This window comes from Nicotiana attenuata, unplaced genomic scaffold (genome assembly GCF_001879085.1).
Source record: "Nicotiana attenuata strain UT unplaced genomic scaffold, NIATTr2, whole genome shotgun sequence".
In the NCBI taxonomy this organism is placed as follows: Eukaryota; Viridiplantae; Streptophyta; class Magnoliopsida; order Solanales; family Solanaceae; genus Nicotiana; species Nicotiana attenuata.
Window position 1 is genome coordinate 5869 of NW_017673819.1, and position 16703 is coordinate 22571.

General features: G+C 37.1%; 1 protein-coding gene and 1 long non-coding RNA gene across 2 annotated transcripts; both read left to right on the top strand.

Annotated features, from left to right (window-relative positions):
- The first annotated feature begins 6332 nt into the window (after positions 1-6332).
- On the top strand, positions 6333-6907 carry LOC109217370. Its single transcript, XR_002066622.1, has 3 exons — positions 6333-6395; positions 6506-6593; positions 6809-6907. It is a non-coding gene; the product is annotated as an uncharacterized LOC109217370 (long non-coding RNA).
- Positions 6908-7043: 136 nt separating this feature from the next.
- On the top strand, positions 7044-7632 carry LOC109217369 (protein WVD2-like 2). The gene is made up of 2 exons (XM_019381609.1): positions 7044-7136; positions 7360-7632. The coding sequence occupies exons 1-2, from the start codon at positions 7044-7046 to the stop codon at positions 7630-7632; spliced, it is 366 nt and encodes a 121-aa protein (XP_019237154.1).
- The last annotated feature ends 9071 nt before the right edge of the window (positions 7633-16703 follow it).

Sequence of the window (16703 nt, forward strand, 5' to 3'; positions counted from 1 at the left end):
GGTTATTAACAGGACTAGTAGGTGAATCATCTAAATCCGGTTGGGTTTCATCTACATCCTCATTTTCCTCATCATTTTCTAAGATAGTTTGATTAGGATAAAGAGCATTCATAACTTCTTCATTTAATTGTTCACCTTGTGCAACATTATGGCAAAATTCACTATCGGAAAATTGAAAACAAGGGTTATCACTATCAAGAATAATAGGAGCAGCAGGACGGGTAATAGGTCTGGGTCGGGGAGCCGGGGGAAGGGTAGTAGGTTGGAGACTACTTTCACCAATTTTAGCTTTTCCCTTACCACCAAACATTTTTTTCAAAGAAAATGCCATATTAATTACAATTATGCAAACTAAACACACAAAAATATATTCTTAAAAGTTAAGAGTTGGAACGAGTTTACCGAATTGCCGAACAACTTCTTGAAAATTGAAAATCGTTGAAGACTTGAAGACTTGAATACTTCAATTCACCAACTTCACAATTTTTCACGAAAATTGCAAATAATAAAATAAGCAAATTAGATATAGATTGAGAGAGATTGAGAGAGATTGAGATAGATTGATGAATTGGTGAGTAAAAATGAAAGAATGAGGGGGTATTTATAGTTGAGAATTGGGGAAAAGTGTAATTATATAAAGTTTGGGGTTAAAATAAAGTTTGGGGGCCAAATGACTATTTTTTAAAATTCCAAACGGTTGAAAATTAAAGGCCAACGGCTAGATTTTAAAATCTGACCGTTGGCTATTTTTTTAAAAAAAAAAAATTTTTTTTTTTTAAAATTAGCCGTTGGAGCCCGTTAGGACCGCTAGGCCCGGTTGAACCGGCCCAGGACCGCCTGCCGGTCCCGGGCTTAGCGGTCCCGGTCTCGTGGGCTACACGAGCAAGACCGGCCCGTCACGGGCTTATTACCCATTAAGGGACCGGCCCACCAGGACCGGCCCGCCGGGACCGTTTAGCCCGTTAGGACCGCGGGCCCGGTCCGGTCCCGGTCCAAGACCGGCCCACTTACAGCCTTAGTTATGTCATTAAAGGGAGAGGATGAATCCATAACACCTGATACTGCAAAATGACAAAGTCCTCACGTTTTATTTTGCTCCCGCTCTTGGTTAATGGGAAAAGTTAATTTTAGATGAGCAGTTAGTGCATAACTACTGGAGTTAAGGTCTATAGATCAAACAGCATGTTTATCTCTGAATCTGTGGCTATGATATTCTTTTTCAGGTTTCCTTATCAGTTGCACTTACGAATGTGGGTCCCTAAATAAAGAAATAAAAGAAATAAAAAAAGAAAAAGAAAATATGATTGGATGAATTGAGAAGCAATTGTGGGCGGCAACAGCAAGTTGCAAAACCAATTTGCTAAACTTGGTTTTCTGATGGATTTTGCAAATTGAAGATATCAATGTTTTGATTGGTTAGAGTTACGGTGACTTCTCCTATTTTAAGCGTTCAACTTCATTTCAAGTACACCAAAAACGAGAGAGAAGCAGAAAGCTGAGAGTAATCCACAGATTGTAGTCTGTGAGATAAATAGTGAGTGTGAGTAATATTGTAGTGAGGTAAATAAAGAGGGTTATTTCTCTTGAAGTTGTAGTAGTCTCTTCACACTACTAAGTGGTAATATTGCTCCACTCAGGTATTGTATTTTACCCCGTTAAAAGATTTGGTGTCGTTGTTACTCTCTTGTGTTATTGTTATTTATCGAGGATATTATTCTTGGGCGGAAATATTATTATTTTCCAACAACGTGGTATCAGAGCCATGGCGAATAATAGTCCGTTGTCTTTTCAGTATCCCCGTCTCACAAAAGATAATTATGAGAAATGGTGTCTACGTATGAAAGCCATTCTTGGCTCTCAGGATGTGTGGGAAATCGTAGATAGAGGGTATGCAAAACCCAATAATGAGGAAGCTCTGCCTCAAAATTAAAAAAGATGTCTTGGCAAAGACAAGGAAGAAGGATCAACAAGCCCCCACGCTCATCCACCAATGTTTGGATGATGCCATGTTTGAGAAGGTGGCAGATGCTACCACCTCAAAGGAAGCTTGGGAGATTTTACAAAATTCTCTTCAAGGAGTAGACAAGGTGAGGAAGGTAAAACTTCAAACTCTAAGGGCTGATTTTGAAGTTTTAAAAATGAAAGAATCCGAATGCATTTCGGATTATTGTTCAAAAGTGAAGACCGTTGTGAATCAATTAAGAAGATACGGGGAGGACATAGAAGATGTCCGTGTGGTAGAAAAGATCCTTCGCACCTTTACACCTAAATTTGATTTTGTGGTGTGTGCTATTGAGGAGTCTAAAGATTTAGACTCTATGATGGTGGAGCAATTGGAGGGTTCTTTACAGGCTCATGAAGAAAAGATCAAGATGAGACAAGAAGTGCCACTAGAGCAACTTCTTAAAACTCAGGCATCCTTAAAGGATTATGGAGGTGAAAAAAGCTATCGAGGAAATGGACGAGGACGAGGCCGTGGCGGTCATGGAAGAGGAGAACTAATAGTAACAACTTCAACAATGAAGTTAAAATCCACCAAACATTCAGAGGTCGTGGTCGTGAACAAAGGGAGGAAGAAGACGTGGCTACTACCAAGAAAATAATGGACAAAGGTATGACAAATAAAAAATTGAGTATTATAATTGTCATAAATTTGGCCATTACTCTTGGGAATGTCGTAGCAATGTTGAAGAAAAAGCTAACTTTGTTAACGACAAGAAAGAAGAAGATGAGCCAACATTATTACTAGCACTCAAGGAAGAAGACAGGGATGATTGCAGCTCGTGGTATTTGGACAATGGAGCAAGCAATCATATGTGTGGATGCAGAGAAAAGTTTGTGGAGATCAATATACGGTGAGAGGTAATGTTTCCTTTGGAGATACCTCAAAGATTCAAATCGAAGGGATAGGTACAATTCTGATCTCCTGTAAAGATGGTAGTCACAAGCTAATTCAAGATGTTTATTATGTGCCAAAATTAAAAAATAATATTTTGAGCTTGGGCCAACTTCTTGAAAAGGAATATGACATCCACATGAAAAATATGCATCTTTGGCTTAGAGATTCAAGTGGAATTCTAATTGCTAAAGTGCATATGGCAAAGAATAGATTATTTTCTCTGAATCTTAAAATAATTGATGCAAAGTGTTTGAAGGCTAATGTGCAAGATGAATCGTGGTATTGGCACATGCGATTTGGGCACTTGAATTTTGAAGCGCTCAAATCAATGGGAGAAAAGAACATGGTACATGGGATACAACATCAATCAACCATCCCAATCAATTGTGTGAAGCTTGTCTTCTTGGAAAACATGCAAGGAGGAGTTTTCCAAAGGAGGCAATGTCAAGATCAACCAAGTCGCTCCAGCTTGTTCACACAGATTTGTGTGGACCAATCAATCCACCTTCTTTTGGTAAAAGTAGATACTTTTTGCTTTTCATTGATGACTTTAGTAGAAAGACTTGGGTTTATTTCTTGAACCAAAAATCTGAAGGTTTTGCTGCTTTTAAAAATTTCAAAGTACTTATGGAGAAAGAAAGTGGCTATGAAATTAAAGCTCTAAGGTCCGATAGAGGAGGTGAATTTACTTCAAACGAATTTAATAACTTTTGTCAGTCTCATGGAATTCGTCGCTCTCTAACGGTACCTTATTCACCCCAACAAAATGGAGTTGCAGAGAGAAAGAATCGAACGATTCTTAATATGGCTCGATGTATGTTGAAAACTAAAAGAATGCCCAAGGAATTTTTGGCCGAAGCTGTTTCTTGTGCAGTTTATTTGAACAACAGGTCTCCAACAAGAAAGTTAGAGATCAAACCCTTCAAGAAGCATGGAGTGGAAGAAAGCCAAGTGTCAAACATTTGAGAATCTTTGGGAGCATAGCCTATGCTCATGTGCCACATCAAGGGAGAGCAAAGCTTGACGATTGAAGTATCAAGCATGTGTTTGTTGGCTATGATACAAATTCAAAAGGCTACAAGTTATACAACCCAAGCAGCGGTAAGGTGGTGGTAAGTCGCGATGTTGAATTTGATGTAGAATTGGCATGGGATTGGGAAGCTCAGGAAGAAACTTCATATGATTTTCTTCCATATTTTGGTGATGAAGAAGAACCAGAGACCGTGGAACCTGTGCAGGATACAACTCCACCTCTTTCTCCAACCAATGTTGCATCTCCCTCTTCTCAAGAAAGTTCAAATGAACAGCCGCAAAGGACAAGGAGTATTCAAGAGCTCTATGAGGACACAGAAGAAGTTACTAATTTTGATTTTTTATGTTGTCTCTTTACTGACAATGAACCAATGAACTTTGATGAAGCTGTTACAAACAAAAAGTGGAGACAAGCCATAGGGAGGAGATTGAGTCAATAGAGAAGAACAACGCTTGGGAGTTAACAACTCTTCCCAAGGGTCATCGAGCAATTGGAGTGAAATAGGTATACAAAATAAAGAAGAATGCTGATGGAGATGTGGAGAAATACAAGGCACGACTTGTGGCTAAACGCTACAAGAAAAGACAAGGCATTGACTATGAAGAAGTCTATGCACCTGTTGCCCGCATGGAGACAATTCGTTTGCTGATCTCTTTGGCGGCGCAAATAAAGTGGAAGATCCATCAACTAGATGTCAAGTCAGCCTTCTTGAATGGCTATCTTGAAGAAGAAGTCTATGTTGAACAACCATTGGGCTTCGTGGTCAAAAACTATGAAGATAATGTGTTGCGATTGAGGAAAGCTTTATATGGATTAAAGCAAGCTCCACGAGCATGGAATAGTTCCATCGACAAATATTTACAAGACAATGGGTTTACTCGTTGTGTCCTTGAATATGCTCTTTACGTTAAAGTTCATACTAAATGGAGATATCTTACTTGTTTGTCTTTATGTTGATGACCTTATTTTCACGGGCAATAACTCAAGTTTGTTTGAAGCTTTTAAGAAAGATATGTCCCGTGAGTTTAAGATGACAGACGTAGGGCTCATGTCATACTACCTGGGCCTAGAAGTAAAGCAGATGGAGGATGAAATTTTTATCTCTCAAGAAAGCTATACAAAAGAGATATTGAAGAAGTTCAACATGCTCGATTGCAACCCCGTGAACACACCGATGGAGAGTGGGACAAAATTGTCCAAGTTTGATGAAGGAGAAAAGGTGGATCCCACATTTTTCAAAAGTCTCGTGGGAAGTTTGAGGTACTTGACTTGTACCAGGCCAGATATACTCTTTGCAGTTGGAGTAGTAAGTCGTTTCATGAAAGCTCCTACCTCCACTCATTTGAAAGTCGCCAGAAGAATTCTTCGCTACCAAAAGGTACGACTGACTTTGGGTTATTTTGTTCCTCTTCTAGTGATTTCAACCTTATGGGATATTGTGATAGGGATTATGCGGGAGATATTGATGATAGAAAAAGCACAGCTGGTTTTGTGTTTTTCTTGGGTAATACTGTTATTTCTTGGAGTTCAAAGAAACAATCAATTGTTACTCTTTCGACTTGTGAAGCTGAATATATAGCAGCTCATCTTGTACGTGTCATGCTATTTGGTTAAGAAGATTATTGAAGGAGCTCAATTTGCCACAAATTGAAGCTACAGAGATTTGTATTGACAATAAATCCGCACAAGCACTCGCGAAGAATCCAGTGTATCATGATCGAAGCAAGCATATAGATACAAGGCTTTATCAGAGAATCCGTTGCCAAGAAGGAAGTCAAGCTGAAATATGTAAAGTATCATGATCAAGCTGCGGATATCTTTACAAAGCCTCTCAAGTTTGATGACTTCCAGAGACTGAGATCAAGACTTGCAATGAAAAAGAAAAATCAAAATTAAGGGAGAGATTTGTGGGTCCCTAAATAAAGAAATAAAAAAAAGAAGAAGAAAATATGATTGGATGAATTGAGAAGCAATTGTGGGCAGCAACAGCAAGTTGCAAAACCAATTTGCTAAAGTTGGTTTTCTGATGGATTTTGCAAATTGAAGATATCAATGTTTTGATTGGTTAGGGCTGCGGTGACTTCTCCTATAAATAGAAGCGTTCAGCTTCATTTCAAGTACACCAAAAACGAGAGAGAAGCAGAAAGCTGAGAGTAATCCATAGATTGTAGTCTGTGAGATAAATAGTGAGTGTGAGTAATATTTTAGTGAGGTATCTAAAATAAAGAGTGTTATTTCTCTTGAAGTTGTAGTAGTCTCTTCACACTACTAAGTGGTAACATTGCTCCACTCAGGTATTGTATTTTACCCCGTTAAAAGATTTGGTGTCGTTGTTACTCTCTTGTGTTATTGTTATTTATCGAGGATATTATTCTTGGGCGGGAATATTATTTTCCCAACAAAGAAGCCACTACAATCTGATAACAAGCATTCTGATGAGGAAGACTCGTCGATTGCCTCTAGGTATGATCTTTCTCCATAATCTAACTTGATGAAGTTTTTCACTTTTTCTGAGTTGTATCCTTATTTGGGGTTCTGCTTTGCCATTTGATGATTTCCTCAACAATGAGAAGTTCTGTGGTCTCAGCAAGAAAATCCAGGGCAACTGTTGCGTCGGCTCCAACATTTCGGTCCTCTGAACGTGCAGCGAGAAGGAAGGAGGTAGCTGTTGATTTGTGCTTCTGCTTAGGACTGTTGAATTTGCTGATATGGTTCTAATATTTGATGGGTTTTCACCTCATTGTCCCCCTCGACTTGTCCCCTCTAAATGACATGAAAACAAAATAACAACAGAAAAGGAAATACCGGTTCTCCTTAAAGTGAAAAATCTGAATCTTGGCTGATTTGCTTGCTTTTTGTTTTTCCTCTTATTTCAGTTTTACTCAAAGTTAGAGGAGAAACATCTAGCTTTGGAGGCTGAGAAAATTCAATGCGAGGAAAGGACAAAGGTACATGTTGTTTCTGCTTTACGTTGCTGTCACCTGATCCTGGCTGTAATAGTGGAATATAGATCAATGAACACCATCCGACAGAAACTGAATAAATGAATACGTTATCATTTATATTTAACAATATACTACTTCGTTCTACCTTCTAAACTCAGGAAGAGCTATGAAGCAACTGAGAAGGAATTTGTTGTTTAAGGCAAACCCAATGCCAAGCTTCTACCAGGAGGGACCTCCACTTAAAGCTGAATTGAAAAAAGTAATGCATTCTCATCGCCAATAACTTACAGAAACATCAACCTCTAGTTGAGGTTAGCCATAAAATAGGTCTGCCGTGTGACTGTGAAATATTTTTTCTTGTGGCCTTCTGGCATGTTAAAGTTCACAGTGGGTTGCTGATTTCTTGACACATCCCCTGCTGTTTATCAACTTAACCACCATAATTCTATATTCTATTTTTTTTTTTTTTTTGGGTACTGCAGCCACCACCAACGCGTGCAAAATCACCGAAGTTTGGCAGAAGGAAAAGTTGTAGTGACACACTTGGCTTGGATAAAGGTGTTGGAGCTTATGACCAAGGAAGTAAAAACGCAAATACCACCTTTGCTTCTAGAAATAGTAAAGACTGTCCTAATATCCAAAGAGGTTCTGTTACTTACAACTTGAATGAGTCCAATCATGGAGGGGAGACAATTGAGCCATATATGGCTAAGATGCAAGAAGAAATGAATATGGATAATATCCTATATTCTTGAGCCTTTGGTGAGTTTTTTAATTTAATAAAGCGAGAGCCATTATTTTCTTATGTTTCGCATCTTTTGACAGCTCTTGGTTTGAATGGGTTGATTATTAATCTGATTGGGGAATCATGTCTTTTAGCCTAGAGAATATTATATGGGGTCGTCATTGTAAAGTCCGAGGAAGTATTACTGAAATCTACAAGCTATGTCCATAGAATAGGAGGAAGATTGAGGACTGAACAATCAACCAATCTGCTTTTTCTGCACCACTAGGTTTAATACAATGTTTCGAAAATTATTGACTAAAGCCAGTTTTATTACGCTCTATTGCATTAAAGGGTTTACTGTGTTTTATAAAGTTTTGAGTAGAACATATATATGCATCTTTGTAGGTATAGGTCTTCTTCTCCATCTTTCTGATATATATGTATCCCAGCTTTTGAGATTAAAAACAGCCAATAAAATCTTCTTTCTCTGTAGGTAAAGAATTGCACTTTATGGCTTCTCTTATTATGTTGGAAACATGGGCATAGTTTGATGCCTGAGGTGGAATTCCAGTCCCCAAATCTAAAGCTGAAGAAACTATCTGAAAGAAGATGAATTAAGTCATTAACAACAGCATTCTTTAGGAATGCAGATATAAACTTGAGAAAGACTTGTTTTTGATCAATTGGATAGCAAAAAGTAGCTCTAAAGGAACTGAGAAATCCGGCCGAGTGTAAGAAGCAGTAAGCATGGTTTAGTCATGGTGGATGGTTGGTTCGAATTCTTCAAGTAAGGCATTAATAGAAAGATACTTTTGCCCATAGTAAAAGCTAACATGATTTTTGATACCATATTAGACAGATGATAATCCTTCTTCATGAAATGCTTCCAAGTATATCCCTATGCCTCTTATGCTTCTAAATCTCAGAAATTACTCTATCATCTTCAAATAGTCTAATAAACTAACACGACATGCTCCTCTGATGATATTATTAACATAAAAATGTTGTCTTACGTACTATTTCACTGTCGTTTCTCAGCTCTTTCTACTTGTTTATTTTAGTTGTTAAAAATATGTATGCCAATGATTTTTGCTATTCTGTATGAAATAGAATAAGAGAATGAGGATAACTCAAAGACCAAAATCATGTGAAGTACTTCCTTGCTCCTTGATGGTTTTGTAGAATTTCTTCAATGTTTTTTTTTTATAAACTATTTCACTTTCATTTAATATGCCAAGTTTTACTCTACTTTTCTTTTCAATATGTTACATTGTTTGCCTACAGGTGATTAGCATAAACTATTCCACTTTCATTTAATATGCCAAGTTTTACTCTACCAGGTGATTAACATTTTTTGCTATTACAGTCTTATGCTCAATTAAATAAGATAGACCACGTAACTGTAAGTAGAGAGACTTAATACTTTATCTTATTATTAAGTAGAAACTATGAGTTATTTATTTCATCTTTTTCTTAAAATAGTTGTTGACGTTGTTTCTTCTTAATTTGATGGTTTCTCATGTATAGACTCGCATTTTACTTCAAGGAAAAAGCAATGCAGTTGCAGAGATGGGATACAATGAAGGGTCAACAGAGCAATTCATATCCCAAAAGCCTATCAGTATGCCACAAAAATAGCTACTGCGTGGTGTAGTGTTCTTTTTGGCTCAGCTAGGATTGATAAATTTTGCTACACCAGAATTTAAACATTTTCCATCAAGATATATATAGATATGAGCTTATCTATTAAATTAAAGTTTCAACTATTACTTTAATGTTTCTTCATACTGGGCTTAGTAAAATCAGAGTATGATGTCATTGGTTTACAATTCCTTCATTATTTTAAAAGTATAAGATGCGGTACAATCCTCACATTATTAATGTCTAAATCAAATAAGGGAATTCAAAATATAAAGAAATAAGCACACAAAAAGTCAAGAGAAATTGATATATATTATATATACATGAAAAGAAGAAAAAAAAGAACCAATCTATACAATATAATTTTCCAACGAATAAGTATCAATTGATATCCTATGGACAAAGGTAATTTCGTCACTGCTAGTAAAAACACTTGAGCAAAAATAGTGAAGGAGCATAGATTCAGAATAATACGCATTCTGTAAGATCGCTTCAAATTTTCTCCTAGACAACTCTTTACTAAAATTGATGCTTAAAATATTTGCCGAAACCAAAATTTTGAGACTAAATTAAAACCAGTTCCGCATATCTCACTCGGACTGAAATCCATGTGCAATATGATGAACAACAAGTACAAAGTCCAGGTGGGTTAAATTATCACCTACTTTCGTGCGTTCCAAGATCCTTGGACCTTAGCTGATTCCTCTTCTAGATTTTTGTTTTAGTGTCGAAATAGGAGTCCGGAACCAAAATGTGGTTCTTCTGGACTCAAAGAACAAAAATATCTAGAAAAAAAATATAGTGACCAAAATATGTTTATAGCGTTTTCTTGAAAGACACTATACTTTAACGGCCGTTTGGCCAGTTAACTATAGCATCTTTCAAAATGACGCTATATTCGAATTAAAAAAAGCGGAAAAATATAGTGTCTTTTGTTAAGACGTTATACTATAGCGTCTTTTGTTAAGACGTTATACTATAATATCTTAACAAAAGACGCTATATATATATAATATAGATCATCCCCTTCCCTTCGCCCAAAACAGAACGGTTCACCCCCCCCCCCACCCAGCCCCCCACCCTCCATTTTTAAACCCAAAAAGCTTGAGTGGAGCCCACCCATCCCACATAAAGTAAAGATTCTCCGGTCCCACGTGCTAGCTAAGGAGTTAACTCGGACGTTGTTGGTTGTTTCGGCTCAAAATTACAAAATCTTCGACTTTCTAAAAACCTTAAATTGAGGTATTTAGACTTAGTTTTTGATAGAACTTGTATAAAAAATGCATATTGGTGTTCTTATGTGCTCTATTTATTTTGCGATTGTTTTGCGATTTAACTAATTTGTTGTTTTTATCCGGACTATAGTATTAGTGTGCTAAAAAAAATTGTAAAATAGAGAAATTTTTATTAGTTGTTAAGAAAATGTTAATTACTTACTTTTTACTGTGGGATATGTAATTTCGTGATTGTTTTGTGTTTAAAGTGATTTGTTGTTTTTATCCGGTTTAAATTATTAATTTGCTAAAAGACTAGTAAGCTAGATAAATTTTTTACTTTAGTACCCTGTAGTCGTATCTTGTAGCCTAATGTAGTGTTCGTAATTGTATGTAGTGGCCTTTTAGCATAGTAAAACGTAGTGCCCTTGTCACGACCCAGAATTTCCACCGTCGGGATCGTGATGGCGCCTAACTCTTAGAATGCTAGGTAAGCCAACAGATACAATTCCAACACATTAATCATTAACCAAAACAGAAATTTTCAATAATTAAAACTAAAGTAATATGAAGTGCGAAAATTTTATAACAGTTTAAATGCTCTACTACACTACTACCCAAAAGATCTGGTGTCACAATCCACGGACGTCTAAGAATTTCTACGGACACTGGTTTCAAGGAAAATACATCTGTTGTTGCGCTTGTATCACGTTCCACTAAAGCATAATAATATCTGCATAATACAAAAGAAGCAACTTTAGAAAGAGACCCATGGGAGATATAATAAAAGATATAGAAACTATGAAACACAGAATAGAGGAGCATAAGGCAAAAAGGAGAAGAAGAAACAAAATAAATTTCAGAAAATGTTTATCAATAAGTTTTCACCTTTGATCAGCAAAAAGTGCAAAAATCAGCCAAAGATAAATGACTCAGGAAAAAAAACAAAATGATATCGTTACCCGAGCCAACTAATTTTATAAGCACGTAACTTCTCATTATTACTGAGAATTTGTTGGGTTAAGGACAAAACGGCTGTAGAAGAATGCTAGTCCATAATGGCATATTGGTGTATCTAATGGTAACTCGAATCGAGCCAAACAGAACTCAATTCATAGATAAATATTTAAAGTAATAAAGTTGGTATTAAATACTCCCTCCTGTTCACAATAAGTGACCAGCTTACTTTTTCATTTTGGTCCAAAATAAGTGTGAAGTTATGTAATCAAGAAAAAATTCAATTTGTTTTTACTCTTTTACTCTTATATGCATATCCCTAAAAAAAATTCTCACTCCTCACTATAACTATGTGACCAATATTTAATAAGGGTAGTATAGTCATACTAGGTATTTTTGTATAGGATTTAGCATTTTCTTAATGGGCGTGTTAAAAGAAAACTGGTCACTTATTGTGAACCGGAGGGAGTATCAAATAGATAGATATTTTAAATATCATTATGATCGAATAAATACCTTATGTGTGTCTGTGCACACCTAAATCCAACAATTTTTTTTGTCACGACCCTAAAACTGACCCGGTCGTGATAGCGCCCATCGTGAAACTAGGCCAGCCGACACAACTCCCGAATTAACCATTTAATCATTAACAATCATTTTTAAGCCTTTAATTAATCAGGTATCTAATAATGTAAGTCTAAATGAACAGTGCGGAATAAAAACACAAGCCCGACATCGGGTGTCATAAGTCACGAGCATCTACTAAGGTCTGAATACAACAAAGAGTCTAAAAATGTACTAAATACAGTCTAAGGAAGACAAGAGGGAAAAAAGCAGTGCTGCGAACGTCGGGCAGCTACCTTGCTTACTCCAATGACTCTGCCGCTGAGCAATCAACACCCGCTACCGGGTTCAGAACTACCTGAATCTGCACACAAGGTGCACGGAGTAATGTGAGTACGCCAACTCAGTAAGTAATAAAAGTAAATGAAAGCTGAGCAGTAAGAAAACACGTAAACCACGCCATAATGCTACAGCAAATACAGTACATTTCCAAAATACTGCAGAAATCATTTATTTCGTAAATCAAACTCAGCAACCTTTTAAAATATCTTTCAATAGTTTCAAACGAGTGATAAAAACAGTGAGTAAAAAAAAGATAGAAACGTAACAGCCCCTCGGGCAAATCATGTATCATAAACCGCCCCTCAGGCAAAAATATCAATGAACTAGCCCCTCGGGCTACCTCACAATCACTCATAATCAGCCCCTCGGGCATAACATGAATCAAGAACAGCCCCTCGGGCCACAATATAAATCTATCACAGCCCCTCGGGCAACAATATAAATCAACAACAGCCCCTCGGGCAATATCACATCACTCACACTGGGTACTCGCGCTCACTGGGGGTGTACAGACTCCGGGAGGGGCTCCTTACAGCCCAAGCGCTATCACAAGCCATCTCGTGGCATAATCAAATAGGCCCTCGGCCTCATAACAATCACAGGCCACATCGTGGCATAATCAAATAGGCCCTCGGCCTCATAACAATCACAAGCCACCTCGTGGCCTAATAAATCAGGTCATCGGCCTCTCACATATCACAAATCAGTACCACATGCTGCGGCGCACAACCCGATCCCATGATATCCTCACAACTCAGGCCCTCGGCCTCACTCAATCAGATCTCACTCAAGCCCCTCGGGCTAACAGTAAAACATGTACTCGGCTCAAAATATCATTTATAAAATCAAAAGAAGTAAATAAAATCCGAGTTATGAAATCAGTGAAAGCATAGCATAACTGAGTGTAAGTATTATAAAAAACAGTGAGAAAACAATAGTGAAAAGCCCCTAAGGGTCCAAACAGTCGGCACAAGGCCCAAACACGGCATTTAGCCCCAAACATAATAATACTTTCAAAAATATAATAATATCAAATAGTTTCCAAGTAAATACGCGACTTAATAGTCGTACGGACGGACCAAGTCACAATCCCCAATGGTGCGCGACCCCACGCTCGTCACCTAGCTTGTGGATCACCTCAAAGCACAACGATGTGAAATCCGGGGTTTCATACCCTCAGGACAATATTTACAATCATTACTTACCTCAATCCGGTCCAAACTCTAGCCTGTGATGCCTTTGCCTCTCGACTCGGCCTCAACTCGCGTCGAATCTACCCAAAAATCAGTATTATAACATTAGAATATGCTAAGAAAACGAAACCCATGCGAAAATAATCAAATTGCATCAAGAAACCCGAAATTGGCCAAAATCGACCCCCGAGCCCACGTCTCGGAATCCGACAAAATTAACACCAATGGAATCCTTATCCTCACACGAGTCCATACATACTAAGAACACCAAAATCGAACCTCAAATGGCCCCTCAAATCCCCAATTTACACTCTCCAATTTCAAGCCGTAATTCCCCAATTTTAGGCGTTAAATCCCACTAATTTCATGTTTAAACAAGTAATAATCAACATAGGATCGAGTTTTTGGTTCAATAATCTTACCTCAAAGAAGTTTTCTTGAATTCCCTCTTCAATCTCACCCAAGAAGCTCCAAAATCGACTCAAAAATGGTGGAAATAGACCAAAAATCGCGAACATGGGTATTTAAAACATTCTGCCCAGGCATTTATCCTATGCTATCACGGACAAACTAAGGCGATTGCGAAGCACAAAATTTTCCAGCCCTTCTTTTACCCTATGCGATCGCGGCCACTACAACGCGATCGCGTAGAACAAATTTTTCCAACAGCCTTCTCCAACTCTTCCAGACAGCCTCTAGTATAATGGTCATAACTTTTGTACAAAACTCCAAATTACAATTGGTTTAACTTTCTAAAAACTAGACATTACGGGCTACAACTTTTATTTTTGGATCATCTTCAAATTCCTTATAGATTGTGAGATATAAGCTTCCAAAGTCGGGTTAGTGCAACAGAGATTTTACTCTATGCGATCGCGGGAAGACTTAGGCAATCGCATAGCACAACTCCATTTTTCCAAATTTTCTCTATGCTAACGCGGCCAGATCTGTGCTAACGCACTGTACACCCCTGAAGCCAAAAACCAACAACTAGAAATGGCCTAGAAATTGTCCGAAACCACCCCGAAACTCAGCCGAGGCCCTCGGGACCTCAATCAAACATGCCAACACATCCCATAACATCATTCAAACTTGTTCCAACCTTCGGAACGCTCAAAACAACATCAAAACATCGAATAACCATCGGATTCAAGCCTCAGAAGTCCAAAACTTTCGAATTCCGAATTCGATCAAAAAGTTTATCAAACCTCGTCCGAATGACCTGAAATTTTGCACACACGTCTCAAATGACACAAAGGACCTACTCCAATTTCCGGAATTTCATTCCGAACCCGATATCGAAATTTCCACTGTCGACCAGAAAATGCTAAATTTTCAATTTCGCCAATTCAAGCCTAAACCTACCACGGACCTCCAAAATACATTCCGCACGCGCTCCCAAGTTCAAAATCACCTAACGGAGCTAACCAAATCATAAATATCCAAATCCAAGATCGAATACTAAAAAGTCAAAACTTGGTCAAACCTTTCAATTTTAAAGCTTCAAACTGAGAATTGTTCTTCCAAATCTATTCCGATTATCCTGAAAACTAAAATCGACGATTTACGTAAGTCACAATACATTACACGGGGCTAGTCATGCCCGAGAACTGGCGAACAAAATGCAAAAGCTCAAAACAACCGGTCGGGTCGTTACATTTTTGTCTTTAGATATTCTAATTCAGGTATTGCTGTTAAATATATAAATATTTTAAATTCTAATATTCCTCAAAAATTATGCAAAGTTTAATACTAAGAACTAAATAATTCATTACTTATGGAAAGATTATACCTAAAAGGTTCTATAGATCACATTAGTTTGAGACCTATGATGCAAACCAAATGGCCCCTTATGTGTTCAAATTGAGGTGCAATTCACAGTTTTTTGTGATGAAATTGAGGTGTGCATTCCACATTATGACCACGGTAGGGTACAGATAAATTTTATGGTGCCAGGATAAATAACTGTTATCACTATCATACGTGTTAAACAAATGCATAAACTTAGAGGCATCTCCACATATTCTGACTATCTTTTATTTATTTTATTTTGTAAGTTCAATCAGAAAAGAAAAAATTTCTGAGGAGTTATAATGTGCTAAACCATGAATTATAGTCACATATCAATACCCCATACATAAATATTTGCTCGTCCTCGAGCAATCAAACTACACTTATGGACACAACCTATTAAGCAATTCCCTTAACTCATTATGCCAAGAATCTTTAAAATAGTTTCAGCACAAAGGCGTGACATCCTCGCCTCAATAATCAACTCACAAATACCATGCTTTTTTCACAATTCACTTACTCTAATATGGAAGTCAAAAACATTACCTTTCCTTTATGAATCATGTGCTCTCACCCAATCAAAGAGCTTAGTTCCTCACACCTTGAATTTCAATAACGTAAGAACTCAAGATAGGAAAAAATGCACTCGCTCTCAGAAATAACATTCATATGCTCCAAATGACGTACCATAAACTTGCCCATAGTGTAATACTTTACTAATCGAGTATTCATTCAGTCAAAGATCAAATAGGACTTTCATTGGTTGTAATGTAGGTTGCGGGTCGGGTAGGATACATTTGGATATAAGTGACTACACCTCCCTTAAGCACTTTAATACAAATACTTCAACCTTCGATCCCCTACTTATGTCAAACCAAGATTACACCTTAACTTCACTATATTTCACCCCCTACTTCTTTAAGCACCAATAATCAAAATCCACCACCATTAGGAATTATATAATTTTTTCTCTTTTTTTTCATACACTACTATATATATATATATATATATATATATATATATATATATATATATATATATAGATATATATCCTCAAGAAAACTGTCTAGGAGATCCATCGTCGGAAAAAGTCCAACATATTTATGTTTTTTTTTTAATTTCTGCCTAAAAACAAAACAAGACAAATTATAACAAATTTTAAAAATAAAAACAATCTAACAACTAATAATATCTACCACTAACAAGAAAATACAATAACAATAAAACCAAACAAAACAAATTCTAACAACTAACACAAATAAAAACAAGCTAACAACTAACAATAGCTACAAGTTTCACCCCACACTTAAATCATGCATTGTCCTCAGTGCATGCACAATTAGACAAAACAAGAAATAACAAGAGCAGGGTGCAAGAAAACTCCCTGGTCAAGCAGC